Raw genomic sequence first — 23,786 nt, 5'->3', positions numbered from 1 at the left:
GGGTTTAGGCAATATGACATAAATGACTATTACCTGACTCAAGTCATAAGAGGCAACATTGGAACAAAAATTGATTTTAAAAATAATATAATAAAAATAATACATCAAAAAATATTAAAAAATGAATGTAATTCTATGTAGCACAAAAATCAAAGGACTTATACTAAAGTCAGCAAATCCGAATTAAACCCAATTCCTGAATGAGAATTTGAATCTATATCAACTTTTTTACTTTTTTTATTATAATTTTTCTACTATTATTTAATAAGGTGTAATTCATAGAGTAAAAGGACAGATAATCTTCTTAAAATCTCACATGTAGTGTAGTGGTGGTGGTGTTCCTTAAGTGTGGATTTTTCTCGAGATAGGGTTAGGCAGTATTTAACAAGAATTTAAAACTAGATATAAAATTAACATTTTAGGTGGGGGATGAGGTTGAATCTTTATATTGTATCCATTATAATAACACTCCTATTAATAACACTCCAATTTGGAGGGTAAGCCAAATTTACTATTGATTATAAGGAAAACATATGAATGCTGCAAAAATCAACATGCTTTCTTTACATACCTGAAAATCAAATGGACTGAGGAAAGGCAAATAATCACCAATCTTGACTGCCCCTGTCAACAACATGATCTCCTCGATAATTCCCTTCACATCAAACGTATCATCATTTTTGCTCCCCAACACCATCCTATACGTTATGCTCTCAATCAGCTCACCAACTTTCTCACTAAGATCCACAACTTGGCCCTCCGCTTCGGCTTTCTTCAGCGACTCAACCAACAAACCCACCTCTTCCCTCCTCAATGGAGCAAAAGCCTCAATCTTTGATGGACAAAGAAGCTGCAGAGTGCACAACTTCCTAATATGCCGCCAGTATGGACCATATTCACTGAAACCCATGCCCTTTGTGCCGTACGACAAGTAGTCGGAGGATTGGACTTTGGGGCGGCTGGCAAAAATGGTGTCATGGGTTTTCAAGAATAACTCTGCAGCTTCAGAGGATGAGACCACTATGGTGGTTTTGGTGCCTAGACGCATGGACATTATGGGTCCATATTTTTTGGCCAGGTCTCGGAGGCTGCGGTGTGGGAGGTTGCCTAGCATATGGAGATTACCAATGACTGGCAGCGCCCAAGGACCAGGAGGCAGTTTTTGGTATCTTGGCCTCTGGATGAGAGACCAGAGGAAGGTAAGAAAGAGGAGGATGATGGCTATTGCTGAAGCAATCATAGTTAGACTGATAGGAGGTGTGAGAGACATTATTCATGTACATATATTTGCTCTTACTTAGACTGATAGGAGGTGTTTGATAATTATACAGCCGGATGACCACCCTACGTTTTAAAAAATAGGTGTTTTTTTTGTGTGTATGCGCCGTTGGGTTTCATCCAATAAAGAGATTCAACGGCTGAGTTTGACTTGACCCAAATATGCCAAATGGGATCAAATAATGCAGCTGAAGACCATGCAAGTGTACTTATTTAGCATATATGCAAAGTCAAATTCTTAGGAAGGTAGGAGAAGAGTTTTAAAGAGGAATGAATGCTTGAAGAGTTGTAGCAGAATGGGCGGGTTGAATGACGCCAGTCATTGTAATTGTGATGTAGCAAGTATGCCCCCACGCATGATCCTAGAACGAAACGAGATCTAAATAGTAAGAAATTGATGTTTATTTTGTCCTAGAAGGATCCCTCAAATAATTTTATTTGAGAGACGCCTCTCTCTCTCTCTCTCTATATATATATATATATCATGCTCTTGATGCATTTCGTTAATCCACTCCTTCTAAGTAAGAGTTTAAGGGAATATAATTAAGCATATCAATTACAAATAGATGAATGTCTTTGAAGTCTGATCTGAACTATGAAAGTTGATTGCATAGGCGGTAGGTGGGCATGGCAAACAAGTGTTTGGCTTTTGACAGCGATAATCCGAATTTCTCAGTCATGTCCAAATCTTCAGGTTTCAGGCCACTTGGGAGCTCCCAGTTAAAGCAGTGGACCAAGTTTGCTAGAGCCAGACGAACTGTGATTAGGCCTAGTTGCATAGCAGGACACCCTCTTCGACCAGACCCAAATGGTAGAAGCTGGAAATCATGCCCTCGAAGATCAATATTGCCATCAATGAACCTTTCAGGGTAAAATTCCTCCACATTTTCTGACCATACTTTAGGATCTCTCCCAATGGCCCAAGTGTTTATAAAGATTCTCGATTTCTTGGGTACGTCGAATCCTTCAACTGTAATGTCCTCCATGGATTCATGTGGGATTAGAAATGGTGCAACTGGGTGCAGCCTCAAGCTCTCCTTGACCACCATGCTCAAGTAACCCAACTTCGGTAAGTCACTCTCTTCCACCATTCGGTCCGTTCCAATCACACTCTGGATCTCTCCCTGGAGATGCTTCATTACCCTGGGATGCCTCAAGAGCTCCGCAAGGGTCCAAACTATGGCGGTAGCTGAAGTATCGAAGGCACCCGAAATCATGTCTAGTAAGATGGCTTTCACATTTGTTCGTTCCATCATGTAGACCTGCTCATCGTTGGGATTTAATGGTTGGTGTATCAATGAAAGCAGCACGTCCACAAAGTCCTTGTGACTATGGTCTTGTACTTGCCCGCTCTTAGAAACTTGTTCATGTTCCCCAATTATCTTTTCGAAAAGTTGGTCAATTGTCTTGCTAATTCTCTTCATGCGCTTGGCTAATCCCTATATGATAGGAAGATACGGTTAAGATATATAATATTTCTTAGGATCAATGATACATTAAAATTGCTAGTCCTCGAGCGAAACATAGAAGAAAAAAAAAAACTAACTGCACAAAAAACCTACAACAGTTGAACAGCAACTTCCTATAGTTTATCCTCAGAGCAGTAACACACTTTCTGACTATTAGAAAACACAATGTGCCCAAATTCAAATGTTGTTTTCAGTACTTGACGAAAACGAAGCATAATGAGATCACAACAACAATCAAAGAGGTCAAGAAAACATATGGAGGTAGCATACTTCCCTCAAAAGAAAATGCAGAGGCTCAAAAACTCACAATGGTATAAGTCTCCTCCACTAATTATCATGTGACTCTCCAACTCATGCAAATTCCTTAACTAAGAATGGCATCAACATAGCTATGTGAAAAAACTGACACATAATTTTCATCAAAAATTACAAAGCCAGTATGGGTTTCAAAGCATTTCTCAATTGCTTACGCCATGTAGAAACTGGAGCTCATCATTACACTACCTGGCCGTATATAATTTTCATCATATATATCTTTTACATATTATAATATGAATACTAACTGGCCGGCCGGCCAAACCTGATTGGAGCCATATGCATAATAACCTTGCCATTAACGAAAATAATTAATATAATGTGAGAAGGATATCGCCAATCTTTCATTTTTTCATATTATTTGTGATTTTGGGTGCATGTGTGTACAGGAAAATGGCGACGAGTAGGGGTGGGCATCGGGACCGGAAAACCGGAACACCGAACCGAACCGGTGAAAAAAAACCGGAAAAAAAACCGGTTGACCAAAAAAGTCAACAAACCGGACCGGAACCGGACCGAACCGGTTTCAACCGGTTCCGGTTCTGGTTTTACATCTCTCCGCACCGGACCGGACCGAACCGGACCGGTCATATATTTTATATTTATATTTTTACAAAATTTTAAAATCTAATGCCATTTTTTAACTTCTATAATCACTAATTTTCCAAGTTCAACTTCAAAAAATTTCTAAATGTATGAATTGGATTATTTGTTCATTTTTAAGCTAAAAAAATAAGTTATTTATTATAATTTTTTTATTAAAAAAATTTTAAATTTTTTTTAAAAAAAAAAATTTAAAAAAATAATAAATTAATAATCCGGTTCAAAACCGGAACCGGTCAGAACCGGACCGGAACCGGTTAGAACCGAACCGGCCGGTTTCGAAATTTTTTTGCCTAAACCGGACCGAACCGGACCGATTAAATAATACCGATTTCGGTTCCGGTTTGAGGTGAGAACCGGACCGAACCGGACCGCGCCCACCCCTAGCGACGAGAGTGAGCTCATTCCAAAAGCAACGCGTTGAGAATTGACAATTAGTAAATGAAAAAGTCCTGAAATTTGTCTTTACTTTGTTGACACTAATGATATATAATCTAACAGTGCATTATAATAATAATTAAGTTTGGTAAGGATATGTAAAGCATACCTGAAGATCAAGTGGACTGAGGAAAGGCATGTAATCACCAATATTGAATGCCCCTGACAAGAACAGAGCTTCCTCAATAGTCCCCTTGAGATCAAACATATCATCATTTTTACTCCCCAAAACCATCCTATATGTTATGTCCTCAACAAGCCCACCAACCTTCTCACTAAGATCCACCATTTCACCCGCTGCCGCGGCTTTCTTCAGCGACTGAATAAACAACCCCACCTCCTCCCTTCTCAGTGGAGCAAAACCCTCAATCTTTGATGGACAAAGCAGCTGCAGAGTGCAGAGCTTCCTAATATGCCGCCAGTATGGACCATATTCAGTGAAGGCCATGCCCTTTGTGCCGTAGGACATGTACTCGGAGGCTTGAACTTTGGGGCGGCTGGCAAAAATGGTGTCATGGGTTTTCAAGAAAAGCTCTGCAGCTGTGGGGGAGGAGACCACTATGGCGGGTGTGTTGCCTAGGCGCATGGACATGATGGGGCCATATTTTTTGGCCAAGTGTTGGAGGCTGCGGTGTGGGAGGTTGCCTAGCATGTGAAGATTGCCAATGATTGGCAGTGCCCGAGGCCCAGGAGGCAGTTTTGGCCTTGAGGAGGAGGCAGTGATTATGGTGTGGATGAGAGAGCAGAGGAAGGTGAGAAAGACCAGAAGGATGGCTATTATTGTTGGACTCATTCTAGCTTTCTGTGCATTGAGAGATGGGGCATTTGCTCTACTCATACAAGGTGTTTGATATTTATTTATACAGTTCCAGCCGTCCCCCACCACTCTTTTTACAATTAGCCGTTGGATCTCATCCAGACAGATTCAACGGCTGAGTTTAAGTGGACCCAAGTACACAAGATGGGGTCAATACACATCTGTTCACATGGCCCGCCTTTAGATTTGGACAGCCCCACACGCAAAATTTTGGCCCGTCTTGAGATTTTTAAGTAGCAAACCAACTTTGACGCACAATTATGAAAATTGCGTGAGGTGATACCAATTGCACACCCTCATTGCTAGCCTTTTGCTTTTTACTTGATCTCGATTATGGAATGACATTTTTTTTGTTTTTCAAAGAACCTAACTAGTGAGTTGTAACACCATGTCAATATAAAAAAATAAAAAATATAGTTAGTAGCCAACGAGGTCTAGTCTAGTTGAAAATAGTCTTGATTTGCTGGGATCTCAGGTTTTAATTCATACGGCATTATAATTGTGTATGTGAAAAATCCCCCTTCCAATAATTTTTAAACTATCAATTGTACTAAAAAAAACTAATAACACTGTGCACAAAAAAACATACAAAATAACAATTTATTTCCATGTAAAGGAGTAAAATTGTAATGTATTTCTTTTGAATATCTTTATCTTCTTGAATTAAGGTACCAAGTTTCTCATAAAATTTAAATTTGGCATGTAACAAAATAATTACAAAGAAGGAAAACAGAACTTAGTAATTTACATAAATATATATATTTTTCTTTCGATCGTTTAATGAAACTGGCATTGCAGATTTATTTTCTCAACAAAAGTGGCATGGAGATTGAAAGGTGATAACAAAGCATAACAGTAAATCTTCATCAATGGAAATTACAGTGGTTATATATAAACTAAACTGGGGCGATTTGAGAGATTCTATTTCCCTTGCGGAAGAAACACATTTATGAAATTATGATTATGAATCATAAACAACACTCATGTTTCAACCAGGAAACGAATGATTGAAATCCAAAGCAGCCCCTGCCCCTGCCTCTTGTCATAGAACGAGCTTCAGTCAGAGGCTGAATTGATCTCAACTTGTCCTTCATTTTCTATCCACTGAACCAGATCTCAGCCTCCTGCTCGCTCTCTCTCAAATCAATCTCTCTGTGTGTTTGTGAGAGAGAGGGAGAGAGGACCATTGACCAATGGCTCGGATCTTCGAGCACTTAGTGGTGTGCGGGATCGGACCTGAGATTCGGACCCTGGACGGTAGCAAAGGCTTCCACGGGTTTGGCACTTATTACATGCCGTCTCTTCTGGACCAGTACCCTCCTCCAAACCACACTCTCTACCCTCCTCCACCTCCTCAGCTCCCAACCGTAAGTTACCAGTCTTCGCTGCTTTCTATTTCTGCTTTTCTTCTGTTTGTTTTCCGAAATCCATTTCTTCGTTCAATTTTAGCTGCGCTTTATGAATGATCTGGATGATTGTGTGCTTTTATTGTTTTCTGTTTCAGTGTGTGTTGCCAGCTGGTGTTTTGTTCTATTCATCAGGCTATGATTCCAATGACGCCTCCACGATTCCACGGAGCTACCCCATTGTTCTCACTGGTAGTTATTATTAAGCTCTACACTCTGCTCTATGCATTCTTCAAGAATGTGTTTCCTTGTTATTAAACTTGCAGAAGAAAATATAGAATTTGACTAGTCCGTCAAGTTAGTGTTGTCGCTTAGAAACTAGAATGATAACACATAGAGTTTTACACACATTTGTACATTTAGGATTATGCAAATTTGTGATAGCACAAAGCTGCAGAGGATATCGGAGCCATTAATACGGGTGGTTTTTCCTGATTAGTAGGTTTAAACAAAGCTTTAGATAGAGCTATATGTTTTCCCTCGCTATTAAATTTGCAGAAGAAAATATGGAAATTGACTAGTTCTTCAAGTTAGTGTTGTTGCTTAGAAACTAGAATGATGACACAGGTTTTACACACATTTGTACATTTAGGATTATGTGAAATTTGTGATCGCACAAATCTTCAGAGGATATCGGAGCCATCATATAGTGGTTTTTCTTGATTAGTAGGTTTAAACAAAGCTTTAGATAGAGCTATTTATTTTCTGTTTAACATTAGAATGTTGGGTTTTAATCATCATTTCCTAGTTAGTTGCTTCTAAAGGTGCAGTTACTTTCTTGCAAGCGTGCATGTATCCACGTCTTATTGTTTGTTTCTAAGGGTGTTTTCCTAATTTTGTGCAGAGGGTGATGGGACAAAAATTTATGTTAGTTGCATTGCTTTCCGAGATCCAGTCAGTGAGGATATTGCTGAAGCTTATTGTATACCTGCAAATTCATTTGCTGATAAATGTATCTGTCTAGTTTCGCGGTCGCCTAGCTTTCGTTTACTTAGGAATACACTAGAGGAATTATTTACACTTTGTTTTTCCCCTGGTGGAAGTAGGTAAGTATCATCTGCTGGTAAATTTTAATGGTATTTTTTATGGAGATTCATGGTGGTAAGAATCCAAATGTTTCTTTAAAATTTACAGCAAACCCTTATGGGATGTTATTGCATCTTTGGTGTCCACTGTACCTTTGCCCACTCCAGGAAAAGATCGAGTTTTGTTTGCTATTGACAATTGTCTGCTTTCTGTGGAGGCTCCACCAAAGGATGGGCTCCCCCATGTTGATGTACAGCCTCATTGTTTTCTTGCTTTTTTAGTTGAATGCTTCTGCCTTTTGCTGAATATTGATCTGGTTGCTTAATTACCGGACTATATTTCTTTAATGCAGATATCATTTCAGCCATTGGTACAGTGCCTAGATGTTGACAACTTAATTAAATTTTTCACAGCCGTGTTGCTTGAGAGGAGAATTTTGCTCCGATCAAACAAGTAAGCAGCTGACTTTGAACGATTTAATGCCGTGTATTTGTGCATCCTTTAGATAATCCGTCCTTTTTTTGGCAGATATTCAATTTTAACCCTTGTATCAGAAGCCATATGCCATTTACTTTATCCTTTTCGGTGGCAGGTAAACTTGTTCTTTTGTGACCTGCTTTTTATGGGTCTAGATAAAATATGTAACCCTTGTGCTTCATTTAGTTTTTTTCATTATGGTGGCAAAAAAATTTATATTCCAACATTTTCAAAGAACTAATTTTTTGTTCAAAGATGGAATAAATAATGCAGTAGTATTATCTTTTATGCTTCTTGTACTTGACTCTTGTCTAATCTGTGCATGTTTGTTGTGCGGAAGCAAGTCTACATTCCGCTACTCTTTTTCAGTGGCGTAGACTATATTGATGCACCTACGCCATATATGATGGGACTTCATTCAGGCGTTGATACATCTAATCTGGCCATGGATGGTGTAAGTTGTTCTGCATAAACTGCACTTTTATATGACCCAAAAAAAAAAACTGCACATTTGTCAATTTATAGTTATTAATTTACATGTGCTGGTTGAACAATATATCTCATGGTCTTTTATGTTTATTCTATGGTTGTTAGGTTCCCAACAGCGTTGCTAATAACAACATGTTTGGAAACCTTTGGATTTGATTCTGACCCTTCTTTCTGCCTGTATTTGGTCAAGTACCTATCACAGGAATTCATGGCTGTATGCTATGTAATTACTTAGGGCTTGGGTTTTATATTCTTTACAATGTTGCATATCTCGTATAGCTCTCTATTCTTACTTCTTTTTTTTTTTTTTTTTTTTTTTTTTTTTTCTGTGACTTCTTCTTTCATGTTTTCCAAAAGATTGCAAAATCATGATGAAATTTTGTAGCATGTAAGAAAGTTACTGATGTAATATCTGTTTTCTTGCCTTCCCCTTGTGGTTCTAGGTAGTTGTTGTTGACCTTGAGTGTAATCGTATCACAACAACGGAAGATATACCTCCTATCCCAGAGCCAGAATTAGGAGATTTGCGTGGGGAGATAACAAAGTTATTGCATCCCAATGTTGTGGGGATAGATCAGATGAAGGATGGTTTATATAGTTTGCCTGAGCAATATCCTAAAGGTGGCAACAAACCTTGGGGAGAGGATCACGACCTTCAACTTAGGTGATACTCTGGTGCCAAGCGAAATATAGCGTAATAATTGCAGGGGTTCCACTTTTGTGGTAAAAGACTGAAAGGGCAATTTTGCCTTGATTGATTTTAAATTTTGTGGCCAACATTGCAGATTATAGGTTTTCATAATACTCCAACAAACACCAGTGTAGTCATTGTTATTCACTTCTTTTCTTTTACTTAAAGTTCAAAATTTAATATTGGAGAGGTCTTGAAGCTATGCAATAACCTTAGATATGCTAACCAGTTGGTAATTAGGCTTTATGTCTTCCCTCTGAGCTAATGGCTTGTTAGTTGTTTCTGAAGCCTTACTTTTTGGAGAGTGTTAAGTATTCACACATATTCTTTGCACTTGATTTCATGTGCAGGTTAGTGTTCTTAAAGTTCTTTGCATCACTTTTAAGTGGCTACCGAAACTTCATAGTATGAAACTTTAATCTAATTTGATGTCGTGTGAATTGGTCTATTCATTTGTCTCTGTAGATTCCTCTAAATTTTATTTGGTGGAATTGTTTTTTTTTTTTTCTTTTCCCCAAGGAAGTTACTGCTACTCATGTCTTCAACACTCAAGCATTCTTGACGATGCGGTCCCGGTCAACTGGCCAACCACCAGAACCCATGGTATTTATTTTCATTGCATTGCACCCATCATTATCTTTGAGATCAACTCACATTTAGTAATTATGGGTAGATATAATTGCAATAGTCATAATTATGGTAATTGGTATGACTAATGTAGTTATGATTGTAATTGTTGTGATGATTATTCTTATTGTTACTCTACATATTGCAGAGTTTCAAGCAAACCAGTCAAATATGTGTGTTTGTGTGTTGTTGTTGGTTTATATCAACTACGTTTTTTTTCTTTTAATATCATTTTAATCTTCATTTCATGAAATATCTTGTCCTAGGCTCTTAGTGTTATACTGATTTCTTTGTTGGTATTTACAGTTAACACAGTTCCTGGATTCCCATGGTTTCATGGATTATCTGGAAAGAGGATTAGGTTCTGAAGAAAACACTAATAACCTACTTGACAAGTTACAAGATGCAATTAGAAGAAGCCAAAATCCTATTTCAATTCTTCCATCAAATTTGGTAGAGCCTGAGATTATAACAATTGCAGATACGGATGTGGGAGCATCAGGTGAATTTGATTTGCTGTTTATTTAAGATTGAAAATTATGTCAACAGAAGAAGATATTACAGATATTAAGCTTGATATGGTGTTCATTTTCCTCATTTTCCGTGGATTTTAGGATCAGGTGCCAAATACACATATGATAGGTTTCCCTCAAACATTAGGACAGAAGAGCAAGAAGAAAAGAGGAGGCAGATCCTTGCTGCAGCAAGTGGATTATCCTCTAGGTATATATACATGGCAATTTGTTGCAGATGAAAATGAAATCTTGTTCATGTTTGTAATTTACAGTCAATCTGGAAATAAACATGCTTCATATATGTAACAGAAGTGAGAATTTTAAAATACCTGAAAACTATTGGAGACAAATTCTACTTGCATTGAGAGACTAAAATATGGTTTTCTACCAATTCGTGAGTTGGTTATACAATAAATTCAATCAGATTTTGTATATTTGCTTTGCCTGTAGGCTTTCATCTATGATAAAAGATGGTGGCAATATATATTATTAGATTGAGTTGTAGGGGATATGATGACATTATCTTGTTCAGTAGAGTTGAAGACTAATTATAACACATCTTCATACAGTTTCTCATCTTTCTTGTCTTTTCTTGTTTCTCTCTCAGCTCACCTTCTGTCCTAGTGGGTAAAGACTCCAAATCAGAAACTCTAACTCCATTGGAGAGGGCTGTAAGTTCTGTACTCCAACATGATTCCCTGTAGTTGTAATTCTACTTTAATCTTTCCTTAACTTTATGAAACATTGGTCATTCAGGCGGAAAGGGAGTGCATGGTTTTGGACATAAAAGTTAAGTTGCAGGTACAATTTTTTGCAAATTTTTGTTGGCCGTTTATAGTGCATGATATTCCATTACTTGATCAATATGTTATTAAGTTTAAAAGAAATTGGTTATGATCATTTTACTAATTTAAAAGAAATTCATGGATATCTTAATAATCATGCCAAATTATCAGTTTTTGGAGTTTACTCTTCTCTTTTTTTTTCTGTGAAAAACTATTGACCATATAACCTTTGAATATTGAATGACCATGCTGGTTAATAAATATGTGTGTTTTTGTGATTGTGGTTGATGACCAGGGTCTGTGGCTTCGTCTTCTGAAATTGGGACCCACTGATGATCCTCTTTCGTCATTTGAATATGGCACAATCCTTGGTATGGCTGTTTGAGTGTTCAACTCTCACATGTATTATGACAAGGCGGAAGTCTGATGTCTATTTCTTGGAAATCTAATCTGCTTCGCAGCTCAAAGGGCCTGTTAATTAACAAACATTACTATATTGGCTTTGCAGCTTTAATTGAATCTGATGCAGAGGGGATTGGTGGCAGTGGGTTCATTGAATGTATAAGGGAGCACATAAATCAGGGATGGCACTGTCAGTTGACTGAAGAACAATTTCTTGCTGTGAAGGAATTGGTATGCAAAAACAAACTCAATTTTCTTCGGAAGATAAATCTAATTTAGTAATAACAACGAATTGTTAAGATTTTGGAACTTCAAAATCTGTTTTGTTGAACTTTGTATTTTCCTGGGTTCAATTTTTAGCATTATTATGGTTTTTGTAATCCCGCAAAAAACAAAACATTTTCTTATAAACTAGTTCATGGTTTCAGGGGATAAACACACAAGCACACAAACGAACACTCATTGACTATGTTGCTTATTGGCTTGCATTCCAGAGTTATCATTAGGCTAATACTTTATACACAACATGTATTTTGTGATAATCTGTTTTTTATTATTTATTATTTTCAACATTAACTTGTATTTACATTCAGCTTAAAACAGCTATCAGTCGTGCAACTTCCCGAAATGATTTGTTGACCATCAGGGATGCCCTTGAAGTATCTGCTGAAATGTATAAGAAGGATGCAAATAATGTTGCTGACTACATTCAGCGCCATCTTATATCTTTGTCCATCTGGGAGGAATTACGGTATGTGCTTGGAACTCATTTACACCTCAGTTTTGAGCATCAATTGATTCTGATGTTCACTTTTCCCTTGCAAACAGTTATTGGTTCTTCTCATTGAGCTATCACGCCGCTATTTTTCTCTTCTGCTCTGTAAAATTTGAACTTAGGTCAATTTTCAGTAGTGGAAGTAGGGGGTCTATGCAATGTGTCAATCAGATGCAGAGTCAAACTCTAAATCTAGACCAGTGCAAAGTGTAATAAATCATTGCATTTCCAGTCTCCTTTGAACTTCGGAGCCACAAGGACAATGTGGATATTAGAAAGTAATAAAGAAAACCAGATGATATTTTGGAGTTTATTGATAAGTAACATACTTGCAGTACTTGAACCTAAGCTATTCCAAACTTCCCTATCTGCAACTTACTTTCATTTTTCTTGTTTGTAGCCTGCTTTAACTAAACTCTAAGCTTTTCGACATTTGTGTTGTAGTTCCTATTCTTTTCCCGTTCCATAGTGGCTCTTTTCTCTTTCTTTATGTTAAATTGCGTTTTTAATACATTTTTCATACCTGGTTGGTTTACAAAGTGAACTTGCTGGTTCACTCTCTGTATTACTTCTTTCTCTATCTATAAGTTTTTATCCAACAAAAATCACAAATGAAATTTTTATGTATGTTTATGATTTTGCAGCTTTTGGGAAGGGTACTTTGACTATCTAATGGAGAGGTCTGCAAACAAGTAAGAATTCAGCCAATTTATCTTCTTTTTTTGTTTTTTTGTTTTTACTTGTTAGATAAATCTACTTAATCCCGCCTTTGATTTTATGGTCTACTGAATTCATCTGTTACATTACATTCCCTTTTTCTGGGTGTTTGGTTAGGGGTTTCCTATGGTATAAGCCTTGTACCGCATACTTAAATAGTAACCTTGAGTATGAAACTGGTAAACCTACTTCAAAGTTTTAGTAGCAACAATGAGTATATCCTGCTTTGATGTCCATGTTTCCTTTACTTTATTTAAGCAAAATCCCCTGTGTGCAAGGCCTTATATTGTACCATGACCTGTATTCTGCATAATGCTCAATTTTGAGTTGTTGGATGCATTTAGTGCGCACTTCTGCTCAACTTTGAGTGTATACAGTAGCATGACCTGTATTTAACATAATGCTCAATTTTGAGTTGTTGGTTGTATTGAGTGCACACTTGTGCTACGAATGCAAGTATAGTGATTATATGATTATGGGGATGTTAGCCTGCCCCATCCGGGTGTATTTTATTTGGAGAACCAAGCATCCACCTACCAAGAATACTGACAGTAGTATCTATACCCGACCATTGAAGTTGATGATAATACTTGTACATTGTATCTTTTCTTTTCATCCAAATTATTGTACAAAAATATTGATAGTCTTGTGCTTGGTACACAATAAATGAGAAACTTCTATTGCACCATTAATGTTTGTTTCCATTTTTTCATCAGGTCGGCCAACTATGCTTCTCTGGTGACTGCACAGCTAAAATTTGTGGAATCACACATGGTGCTGTTTCTTCTTTTATCTTTACACTTTTCCTGGCTCTTCTCAACTTTTACATTTGTTTTCATTAGTTTGATTATGAGTTTGTCTTTTATCAACATAAGGCTGGATTGGGCCTTCCTGATACTGATGCTTGGTACACGATTGAAACAATAGGAGAGAAGAACAACATTGGATACACACAATTTGTAAGTAACTTGTTTCTTTCTTTCAGTTTATACAGTTCTACTTAAGGTCATAATGTTATCCTTGTTTTCTTTTCTGTATGTGATTAGAATTTCCAACTGGATATTTTTATCTTGGCTAGATAATTTAGGGGCTCATCTGTTGGTTCTGTCTTCTGTATGCATGCAGCTGAAGTGTCCTTTGATTCTTCGATTCATTGCTGATGATATTCCTTAATTATGTATTTTCAGATACAGCTGAGAGGGTTCTTGTCGCATGTTGTGCAACTACGCATTGGTTATTGGGGAATCACTGCTGTCAAGCCTCAATCCATGTTGTCTCATGGATTAGCATCTCCACATTCAAAAGATAACACAGTTGAGGATCAGCAGCCTGCTGAGGCTTCTGGTGTTGGAAGGAGCTGGGTTCAGAGCATGTTTAGCAGGGATACTGCATCCAGATCCACCTCTTTCAGTCGTGTTCGTAAGTGGACCTCTGATGGTGGCTCTTCAGGTAAATCTGTTGCTAAGATTAGGCTCTTGCACGTTATGTTTGATTTTTTATAATCTGCCTCTACATCACCATAATTTCTGTTCATTAAGCTACAAATGAAAATGGGACTCCTCGTAAACGAGATTTATCAGCTGCTGGGCAGAAGAAAACTCAAACCAATGTGCGTGTACTTAGAGGTCATAGTGGCTCGGTTACTGCTTTACATTGTGTAACGAGGAGAGAGGTTTGGGATCTTGTGGGTGACCGCGAAGATGCTGGTTTCTTCATCAGTGGAAGCACAGACTGCACGGTGAGCTCTGCATATCTACCATATAATTCCATTGCACAAGAGTCTTCCCTCTGAAGGGGTATATTAATTCTTTTCAGCAATCTTTCAGGTTAAGATCTGGGATCCTAGCTTTCGTGGTAATGAACTTCGGGCAACCTTGAAGGGACACACAAGGTTTTGTTGTTTTCTACTGTTACTATTGTTCTTACTATCATCATTATCATCATTATTTTGTTTTGTTTCAATTACTAGTTGACTATACTTTTGTTAAAATTTAAAATCTACTATAGTATTACTAATTTTTTTTAAAAAATAAAAATAAAAAATTGGTTGGCTTTTATTGCATGTCAATACATACAGGGTACATTTATCAAATCCAATGTGCCCTACTACACTTGGTTTTATGTGGCAGTATGCTTTGTCATAATGACTAATTCAACATAGCTCAGTGTCCTTCCTCTCATGTCCTTTTGGGCCTTGTTACAGAGCTGTCCGTGCAATAAGTTCTGATCGAGGAAAGGTAGTATCTGGATCAGATGATCATTCTGTTTTAGTATGGGATAAGCAAACTACTCAGCTTCTAGAAGAGTTGAAAGGCCATGATGCACCGGTGAGCTTACTCACTTTGCTTATTATGTTGACTAGTTACCGGACAATGGAAAATCAAACGCTTAGTTGTTATATTATAATGTGGTAATAGTCACACAATAATGACCAATCTTTCCATCGAAATTAAATATCTCACCCTTGATGTAGAGTACGTATTGAACTTTACTTCCTATTGTCCATCCTTGTAGGTTAGCTGTGCGCGCATGCTGTCTGGTGAGCGTGTCCTAACTGCTGCTCATGATGGAACTGTAAAGATGTGGGATGTTAGAACTGACACTTGTGTGGCAACTGTTGGTCGTTGCTCTAGTGCCGTTCTATGCATGGAATATGATGACTCCACAGGAATTTTAGCTGCTGCTGGTCGAGATGCGTATGTCTATTGAAACTCGATTAAGCATGCTTCATTATGAAAAATTTATTCAACTAATGCCTAGAAATTAATCCTCTGAGTTCATGGATTATCAGCATTGCAAACACCTGGGACATTCGTGCGGGAAAGGCAATGCACAAGCTTGTAGGGCACACAAAATGGATTCGGTGAGCTAAAGGAGCATAGCTTTTCTTTTATGTATTTTGTTGATAATTTTTAAGTAGCCATGTATTTTTTTGATAAATATTAAATTTGCCATGTATTTTATATGTCAATCATGCAGGTCGATTAGAATGGTGGGGGACACAGTTGTTACTGGTAGTGATGATTGGACCGCAAGAATGTGGTCTGTTTCCCGAGGAACATGTGATGCTGTTCTAGCATGCCATGCTGGCCCAATATTAAGTGTTGAATATTCCACACTTGACAAAGGAATAATTACAGGTTGGCACTCCTATTCTATTTGCTCTGTTATTTTTCCTAGACTTCTCCAAAGATTTTTGGTCGCAATGCTTTTACACATGCGCCAATAAAACTATTGGAATTATAACATGTGATTTCTGTTCCAGGTTCAACTGATGGGCTACTCCGCTTTTGGGAAAATGTGGAGGGTAATAGCATTTTATCTCGACTCTAGAATTTTTATTTTTCATTCTTTCATGTTCAACTATTATTATTTCTAGGTTCTTTTTCTGTGATAAGAAACAGAGACTAGTAAAATATAATGTTGGTTGGTTTCTACAAGATTTTTTGTAATAAATCAAATAATTATATCAGAGTTTGTAGAAATGATTTAAGTTTCCCTTCAAATTACTGCCATTCTTCAATGAAAAGTAAGCATTTACCATTGCTTCTGTTGCTTTTATGCAGGAGGTATAAGATGTGTGAAAAATGTTACTGTTCATACCGCTGCTATATTGTCAATCAACGCTGCAGAACACTGGTTAGGAATTGGAGCTGCTGATAATTCAATGTCTCTTTTCCATCGGCCTCAAGAGAGACTTGGTAGCTTCTCTAGCACAGGAACAAAAATGGCGGGGTGGCAACTATACCGAACACCACAAAGAACAGTTGCTGTGGTATGCACTAATCCTAACCATTTTATTCCTTCAAGAAAACATGCTCTCTCTGGATATAATAATAATTTTCTTTTACCGTTCTGTATGCATCTGCTTGTTAAAGGATATTTGTTTCCCCTGTTTTACTCACTACCTTGTGCTATCCAGGTACGATGTATTGCTACGGACCTTGAGAGGAAAAGGATATGCAGCGGCGGTCGTAATGGACTTCTTAGGCTTTGGGAAGCCACCATAAACATTTAAGTTCCTGGTGCGTTTGTGTATTTATGCAGAGTAAATGTCACATCAATTTTCTTTTCTTTTTGCCAATATATTTTACAAGTTGTACCTACCTACATTCGTTTTGAGTTGTAAAATTGGCGTGTTGAAGCTAAATACAATACGAAGAGAAGAGGGGTTGGTTTATTGTTGCCCCATTTGTGTAATTTCTTGATCCATGTTGTGCGTTTTTGGGTTTGCTTAGTTTGGTATTAGAGAATTGGATCTCTGTTAAGTGAAAAGATAAACATTAATCAGATGAGGTATTTGATAAGTTCGTGTTTGGAGCCAGAAATAGTTCATACTTCCTGGCCCCAAATTCGGATGTCACGCCAATGTACTAGAGATCGGAAGGGAGGACTTGTAGCTGGACTATCTGTTTGATTCAAAATCACAAAATGTTCTCATTCACATCAATCGGTTTATACATTGATGATCCATCCCTCTTCACCACCCCTCATAACCAAAAATACAAGATAAAAAAGCATCCCACAACATAAAGCATATCAAACCAACAAAATACCAAGTCGATGCTTAGTTTTGATGGGAAGTAGGAGCCAATATCACAAACATTTGGTTTTGTTTAATATCCAGTCATTCTTTGGGTCGCTGGGGGAGCCATGGCAGCTTGCCGCTTTTGCTGCAACCTCTGCATATGCTCCATGTTTCCCACCCATCCTACAACACACAAAGATGTCATATAAAACACCATAAGCCATCATACATATGCAAATCACGACATCATATTGCGAAAGGGAGTGTTCGTATGTACCTAAAGAAGGGTCCAGGCCTCTGAGCTCGAGCTCCCTATGTTCTTGGCAGAGAGCACACCACTCACATAAGAAGTGAATGATGCAGTCGGGAGCAGGGCTTTCAGGTAGGTCAAACTTGTTCCTTAGCTTTTTCCGATATGTGCATGATAGCAAGCATGGCACAAAGATGCACACCGTAATCAGCATGTAAATCAGTGAATTGACTGCGCACGCTGAATGTATATTGACACCAGCCCTTATTAGATCAATGTTGTGAACATAAAAGTAGTCAAATATTAAATCATTCATGGGAATCAGAAAACGTTTTAACTCGACTTACAGGTTTGACCATTGTTGACAATCTCTGCAACCTGACCGAATGTCCAGCACGGGCAGAATAACGTCATGATAGCTGAAATATAAACAACAAATATATGTATTTTTCATGAATCGTGCAATATAATTAGGGTTATAAAAAAGTTGAGCATCATATGGTGGGTTGAGAGTACCATTTGGGGGGTCATCTAAGCACTGAAAAAGCCCTGTTTTCCAAGCACCGTCTATGCCAGCGGGCTGAGGCAGCAGCATTGGTAGGTATTGAACATTTTGGACGGGTATTCCTGTTTCTGCAATATAATTAGGGTTATAATGTAGAGGCGGCAGCTGATTTCTAGCTGCAGCAACAGGATTGCTATAATATTGCAGTTGTCCAGAGTGACGAGGAACAAATTGGTAAGCAGCCGGAGGAGGGAAAAGCACTTGTGGTGTAGTATAATAAATTGCGGGATCAGAAGAAGCGTGGTGATGATGATGAGGAAGAGGAAGAGGAACAGGAAGAGGAGGATAATATGGAGTTGGAGTTGGATGTGGGCGTGGTGCTGCTGGGCCAGTTGGCATCAATGCTTGTTGTTGGGGGTGTACTTGGTATGCCGCTGGTGGTGCAGGCGCATTATAATTATGGTGAGGCCAATGATAATGGTGTAACATGAGATTGGTGTTATAGGGGTTTGTGGGTGGCAATTGTGCCGCAAGATGTAAAGGCCGGGGTTGTTGATGATGATCAGGACGTGATGTTCCAACGCTGTGGGAGGGGTTTTGGGGTGCAAGCTGTAGAGGGTTATAGTGGGGCTGCATGGCTTGATGTTCATGAGTTTGATCATGATGGTTTGCAATTGCTTGATGTTCATGATGATCATCATCTGCCTCGTGATCAGGACTAGGTTCTATAACAGTAGAGGGGTTATTTGGAGGCGGAAGCTGTTCTGCAGGCAGCTGCTGCTGGGGTTGTTGCGCATGTACTGCGAATTTGAACGGCGCCTGGTTTGGTTGATGTTCAAGAGGATGCGGTTGAGCATCACAAGTTTGTGCCTCAGGACGTCCCATGAGATCCACCCCAGGAAGTCCCACACTCTGGGAAGAAGAGGGGTTTGAGCATCAAACCAATTGGACGGCAACGTCATCGCGTCTTTATATACAAACGAGAAAACTAAGGACAGCCTCTCACCCCTACTATTGCTACCATCTATTCTATTCTATACACACATTGTCAACACGGTTGACAAAAAGGATGCATTGACTTTAATCTCTAAATATACATATGTGAGATTATCTTATAAGCATTAGGCATTATACGAATATATACACCATAAACGAAACTCCATCAAAACAAAAATACTCGGATTATTTGTCAATGAATGAAAACAACAATTCGTTCAATATTACAAGAATGAAAAGCGATACATATTCATAGTATCCACAATATCACTAAACAAGAAAATAATAACATAGAAAAAGAAAATACTGGCCTTGATGACAGAAAACGCAAAGGTCTGCAAACGGTTGAGATTTATAACAAAGATGATGAGATCAGAAACATTAATTTGCTTCAATTTCTCATGAAACCGATTATCGTATCATATTTGTTTGTCATTGACAATTATGATTCATATATTGGGGTGGTGGAGGCGCCATCATGTTAGCTCGCAGCTGCTGCTGCAAGTTGGGATTCCGTTGCAAATTTCCTATCCAACCTACAAAGATGCATAGAAGAAGGAAGGAGGATGGATATTATATTTTTATATAATATAATGTACATACATGAAATCACGTACTGTACATAACGTTACGTACCTATGGAAGGATCTATCCCTCTGATCTGAAGTTCCCTATATTCTTGGCAGAGAGCACAGGGTTCACAAAACAAATGAGTGACCCAATCGGGTGCAGGGGCCTCCACCAGCCCAAACATGCTCCGCAGCTTTGTGCGATAAGTGCATGACATTATGAATGGTACCCCAAGGAAACTTGCAATCAACCCGTAGAACAATCCGCTGATGGCACATGCTGCAGTAATTACTCGGGCAGTTAATTAAGCGTAGATCATTGTACATGAGCTAAGATAAATATATATGTTTTGGATGACTTACAGGTAGTGCCGTTATCTACAATCTCTGCTATCTGCCCGAACGTCAAGCATGGAACGAAAGCCGTTGTGAGAGCTGAAATATTGTCATAGTACGCTTATCATCATACTTGATTAAGATTGATTAATTGATATATAATTCCATGTATACGACGAAATGTAGACGTACCATTCATTGGATCATCCATGCAATCAAATAACTCAGAACTCCAGCCCTCAGTGCCAACATTCTGCAGGTTGATATGATTAAGAGGTCCCGGCTGGTAATGAGGCTGCTGCACTGGAACCCCTTGAGCAGCATAATTATTATCAGGCATGGCATTGGTATTGCCTGCATTAACATTAATGTACCCTGCTTGTGCTGGTAGCGGCTGCTGCTGCTGGTAATGAACCTGATGAGGTGTACTTGGACTTGCAGGAGGAAATTTTGCTGGAGATTGTTGGGGTGCTTGTGGTGGGTAGGCCCCAGGCTGGTTGGCCCCATTTCCATACATGGGATTGGGATGGGATTGCACATTCTGGGGTGGGAACTGTGCAGCAGCCCCAGGCTGGGGGGTCATTTGAGGCTGCTGATAGCCCTGCTGCTGCTGCTGCTGTTGTTGTTGTTGAGCTTGAAATTGCGGGCTTTGTGGTGGGTACTGCTGTGGCCTTTGAGGAGGAAATTGCTTTGGACTTTGAGGAGGAAACTGCTGTGGGCTCTGAGGAGGGAACTGCTGTGGGTTTTGAGGAGGGAGCTGCTGTGGCCTTTGAGGAGGAAACTGTATTGGACTTTGAGGAGGAAATTGTTGTGGACTTTGAGGAGGAAACTGCTGTGGCCTCTGAGGAGGAAACTGCTGAGGGCTTTGAGGAGGGAATTGCTGTGGTTGAGTCTGATAAGGGTTTGGTTGTGGAGGACCTAGTGGTGGGAACTGCATTGGCTGAGGCTGAGATGGCTGTTGTGTCTGCTGAAAGACGACTTGTGGTTGTGGTTGCGGTTGGGGGTCATAATCATTTTGATTGGGTGGCTGTGGCTGTGGTTGTTGGTATTGATCATGTTGGTTTTGGTCATCATAGTTCAATGGAGGAACACCGTCGCCAGTGTCAGGCACTTGTTGATACTCAAATTGTTGATCTTGTAACTCCACCTCCTCCGCCTCCATTTGAGGTTGGTCATGAACATCACCCTGGTATTCTGCTTCTTGGTCTCCCATTAGCCTATGTACCACTCTAACTTTGTTGATTGATCTCACAGAAATGGAGAGAGATAGAGAGCTGTGGATGAAAACATCATAGTGCAATGCTACACAATATATATGTCATACATGCCACCAACTATAATAAAAGAATCTGTTGTGCAAACAATTGAGCAAGCAATAATTAACAAAATCCACTAGTGGGAGTTCTGTCTGGATATATTGAAGTCAAACACACACAGCTGTATATACAAACTATGGAACCGTAATTCACTTACAACAAAAAAGAAAGAAAAAAAAAAGTTCGTGCGAAAGAGGGATGGAACAAATGCGGAATTGTTTGACTTAGATATTAATTTGGGGGATTTAGGAAAGTCGTGGTGATCCCTGTCTGTATGGTAGACAATAATGTTCTCATGGAATTGCGGGAGAGTTTACTTTGACCAGAATGTCATTAGATTCTTTGCAAAACCAGCAAAAATGCTGGCAGCTAGCGCCATGTGTGCCTGCCTGCAAACTAGTGGCAGAGACAATGTACTTCATCACATGGCCCTCTTCAACAGGAAACACATCCTAATCAAAGTCAATGGAAGGAGGATGGAGCTTAGTTTGACTTTGTTAAATTGGCCACTTGATATGTTTACATTTGATCTTCTGAAAAAAAGGGAAAAGAAACAAGGAGGCTTTTGTTTTGATTAACCAGTCAATTTCCTTCTTAGTTCCTTAATTCCCCAAGAAGAAAGCAAAACACCTACCTCTGCTCTGCCCTTCAAACAGGGGATGGAAAAATTTTAATCCATGCCAGGTTTGTATTTTGAAAAGGTCAATAATATTAGTCAGCTACTTGTATGAACTTGCTTAATCATTGAACTAAGAAAATCATCTGTGTTACGCTGTCCAATCACTAACGTTAATCACAAACATCTCGCAGTCAGTCAAGTCAGCCTGCAGAGGTAGCTGCTACCTTGAATCATTTTCTATTTAAGTACTACTACTGAACCCTTAGCTGCAACAAATCAAAGCAAACTTATAGCTAGTGTCCTTCATATAAGGCGTTGCAGCTAGCAGCTCTCTCAATTAATTTCACTTGGACCTTCTGTTACTTTAGTTTGAGCATTAATAAGACCAAAATGCATCCTAATAACAATAGTGATCCTAAACAAGCTCCACAAGCAGCAGCATACGGCGGTTATCAGCCACAGGCGGCACCAGCAGCAGCAGCATACGGTGGTTATCAACAACAGGCGGCACCTCCACACGCAGCAGCAGCATATGGCTATCAACAGGGGACGCCTCAATGGACGACAGGTCTATGTGGTTGCTTTGAAGATCCTTCCAATTGTAAGTCCTTGTAATTAACTAACCTTTTCTATTATAAATATAATGAACTGGTAAATTAACAATCTTTGCTAACCAATCTTTTCTATTAGGTTTGATGACCTGCTGCTGTCCCTGTGTAACCTTTGGCCAAAATGCTGAGATCATTGATAAAGGAACAACGTGTAAGTCAATAACTTGCCAACCTTTTACTTCCTTGGTGCAGTTACAAATTAAGAACATACATGAATTGGATCAATCATGCTAATTAATCAAATATTAATATAAATTATTGATGCATGGCAATGGCACCACTTAATTAAAAAAAAATATTGATAATATTGCATGCAGCTTGTGCTTTTGCGGGTTTAATCTATCATGCTCTTTCCTATGTGGGGTGTTCTTGTTTGTTCTCGTTCCCCTATCGATCCAAACTGAGAGGCCTATATTCATTGCCGGAAGATCCATGTGTAGACTGCTGTGTCCATTGTTTGCTTCCCACATGTGCTATTTGTCAAGAGTACCGGGAGCTCAAGAACCGTGGACAAGACCCCTCCATAGGTAGTCTACATAATTAATTAACAAAATTCATAGCCTTAATTAATTAATTAATTAATTATGGTTATTTGATATGAAAATTCAATGCAGGTTGGATCGCCAATGCTCAGAAAATGAACCAAGGTCAAGCTGGAAACCCTGCACCTCCGTACATCACGCCAGGCATGTCTCGTTAGACACTTCCTGCTTCCGGTGTTGGTTCTTTTGTTCTTCATTCTACGATCAATCAAGAGTGTAATTTGATTTATTTCAGTTCATGAGTTTTTCTGGTTTAATTAGTTTCTCAGACGCGACCTGCAAGTGAAGTTTACTTATATATATATATATATATATATATACATGTATGTATCAGTCGCGGTATTACTTGATTTGTAATGTTGTCGAACTTGACTTCAAATTTATATTCACTAATTTTTCATACTGATCATTTTAAGCCCAAATAAGAATTTTTTTTTTTTAATTTTTAAGGATCTCTCCTATATTGTGAGGGCGATAACACACAACACGAATGGTTTGTAACTTGTAATAGCTTTGGCTCATATATTTCAAAAATGGGCAAATGTCACATTTAAATTTAAAGTTACAAATTGTTGCGTCATTTGCCTATTCATTCGTTAAACTCTAAAGTTAAGGAGGGCTCAGTTGACCTATTATTTTGCTTATATGATATTGATTAATCCATGTAAGCAAAACAAGGAAGAC

General features: G+C 38.6%; 6 protein-coding genes across 8 annotated transcripts; 2 read left to right on the top strand and 4 right to left on the bottom strand.

Annotated features, from left to right (window-relative positions):
* LOC109949183 (cytochrome P450 CYP736A12-like) lies at nt 429-1,287 on the bottom strand. The gene has a single exon (XM_020563955.1). The coding sequence runs from the start codon at nt 1,268-1,270 to the stop codon at nt 512-514; it is 759 nt and encodes a 252-aa protein (XP_020419544.1). The 5' UTR covers nt 1,271-1,287; the 3' UTR covers nt 429-511.
* On the bottom strand, nt 1,659-4,961 carry LOC18777262 (cytochrome P450 CYP736A12). Its single transcript, XM_020563953.1, has 2 exons — nt 4,213-4,961; nt 1,659-2,717 (listed from the first exon to the last, which is right to left on the bottom strand). The coding sequence occupies exons 1-2, from the start codon at nt 4,939-4,941 to the stop codon at nt 1,872-1,874; spliced, it is 1,575 nt and encodes a 524-aa protein (XP_020419542.1). The 5' UTR covers nt 4,942-4,961; the 3' UTR covers nt 1,659-1,871.
* LOC18777263 (DENN domain and WD repeat-containing protein SCD1) lies at nt 5,856-17,042 on the top strand. 3 transcript variants are annotated; one of them, XM_020563834.1, is made up of 30 exons: nt 5,856-6,287; nt 6,425-6,518; nt 7,171-7,372; nt 7,461-7,602; nt 7,705-7,805; nt 7,881-7,944; nt 8,170-8,283; nt 8,762-8,982; nt 9,360-9,414; nt 9,529-9,612; nt 9,943-10,138; nt 10,251-10,359; nt 10,759-10,822; nt 10,908-10,952; nt 11,232-11,307; nt 11,445-11,569; nt 11,932-12,089; nt 12,758-12,805; nt 13,547-13,604; nt 13,706-13,789; nt 14,018-14,279; nt 14,369-14,568; nt 14,657-14,721; nt 15,034-15,157; nt 15,345-15,526; nt 15,622-15,693; nt 15,810-15,970; nt 16,096-16,137; nt 16,397-16,605; nt 16,753-17,042. In XM_020563834.1, the coding sequence occupies exons 1-30, from the start codon at nt 6,114-6,116 to the stop codon at nt 16,846-16,848; spliced, it is 3,627 nt and encodes a 1,208-aa protein (XP_020419423.1). In that variant the 5' UTR covers nt 5,856-6,113; the 3' UTR covers nt 16,849-17,042. The 3 variants fall into 3 exon arrangements, with proteins under 3 accessions (XP_020419423.1, XP_020419424.1, XP_020419425.1); XM_020563835.1 differs by having other exon boundaries at nt 6,114-6,287; nt 10,257-10,359; XM_020563836.1 differs by having other exon boundaries at nt 6,114-6,287; nt 14,411-14,568.
* On the bottom strand, nt 17,447-18,998 carry LOC109949367 (early nodulin-75-like). The gene is made up of 4 exons (XM_020564800.1): nt 18,125-18,998; nt 17,956-18,027; nt 17,636-17,848; nt 17,447-17,541 (listed from the first exon to the last, which is right to left on the bottom strand). Exons 1-4 carry the CDS (start codon nt 18,996-18,998, stop codon nt 17,447-17,449), a joined length of 1,254 nt encoding a protein of 417 aa, XP_020420389.1.
* On the bottom strand, nt 19,255-21,735 carry LOC18776870 (proline-rich protein 2). The gene is made up of 4 exons (XM_020563837.1): nt 20,207-21,735; nt 20,042-20,113; nt 19,746-19,958; nt 19,255-19,645 (listed from the first exon to the last, which is right to left on the bottom strand). The coding sequence occupies exons 1-4, from the start codon at nt 21,225-21,227 to the stop codon at nt 19,542-19,544; spliced, it is 1,410 nt and encodes a 469-aa protein (XP_020419426.1). The 5' UTR covers nt 21,228-21,735; the 3' UTR covers nt 19,255-19,541.
* Nucleotides 22,276-23,786, top strand: LOC18777986 (protein PLANT CADMIUM RESISTANCE 12). The gene is made up of 4 exons (XM_007209985.2): nt 22,276-22,550; nt 22,640-22,711; nt 22,878-23,087; nt 23,175-23,786. The coding sequence occupies exons 1-4, from the start codon at nt 22,340-22,342 to the stop codon at nt 23,258-23,260; spliced, it is 579 nt and encodes a 192-aa protein (XP_007210047.1). The 5' UTR covers nt 22,276-22,339; the 3' UTR covers nt 23,261-23,786.

Source organism: Prunus persica, chromosome G5, assembly GCF_000346465.2.
Source record: "Prunus persica cultivar Lovell chromosome G5, Prunus_persica_NCBIv2, whole genome shotgun sequence".
NCBI lineage: Eukaryota > Viridiplantae > Streptophyta > Magnoliopsida > Rosales > Rosaceae > Prunus > Prunus persica.
This window is presented reverse-complemented; position numbering and strand designations above follow the sequence as displayed.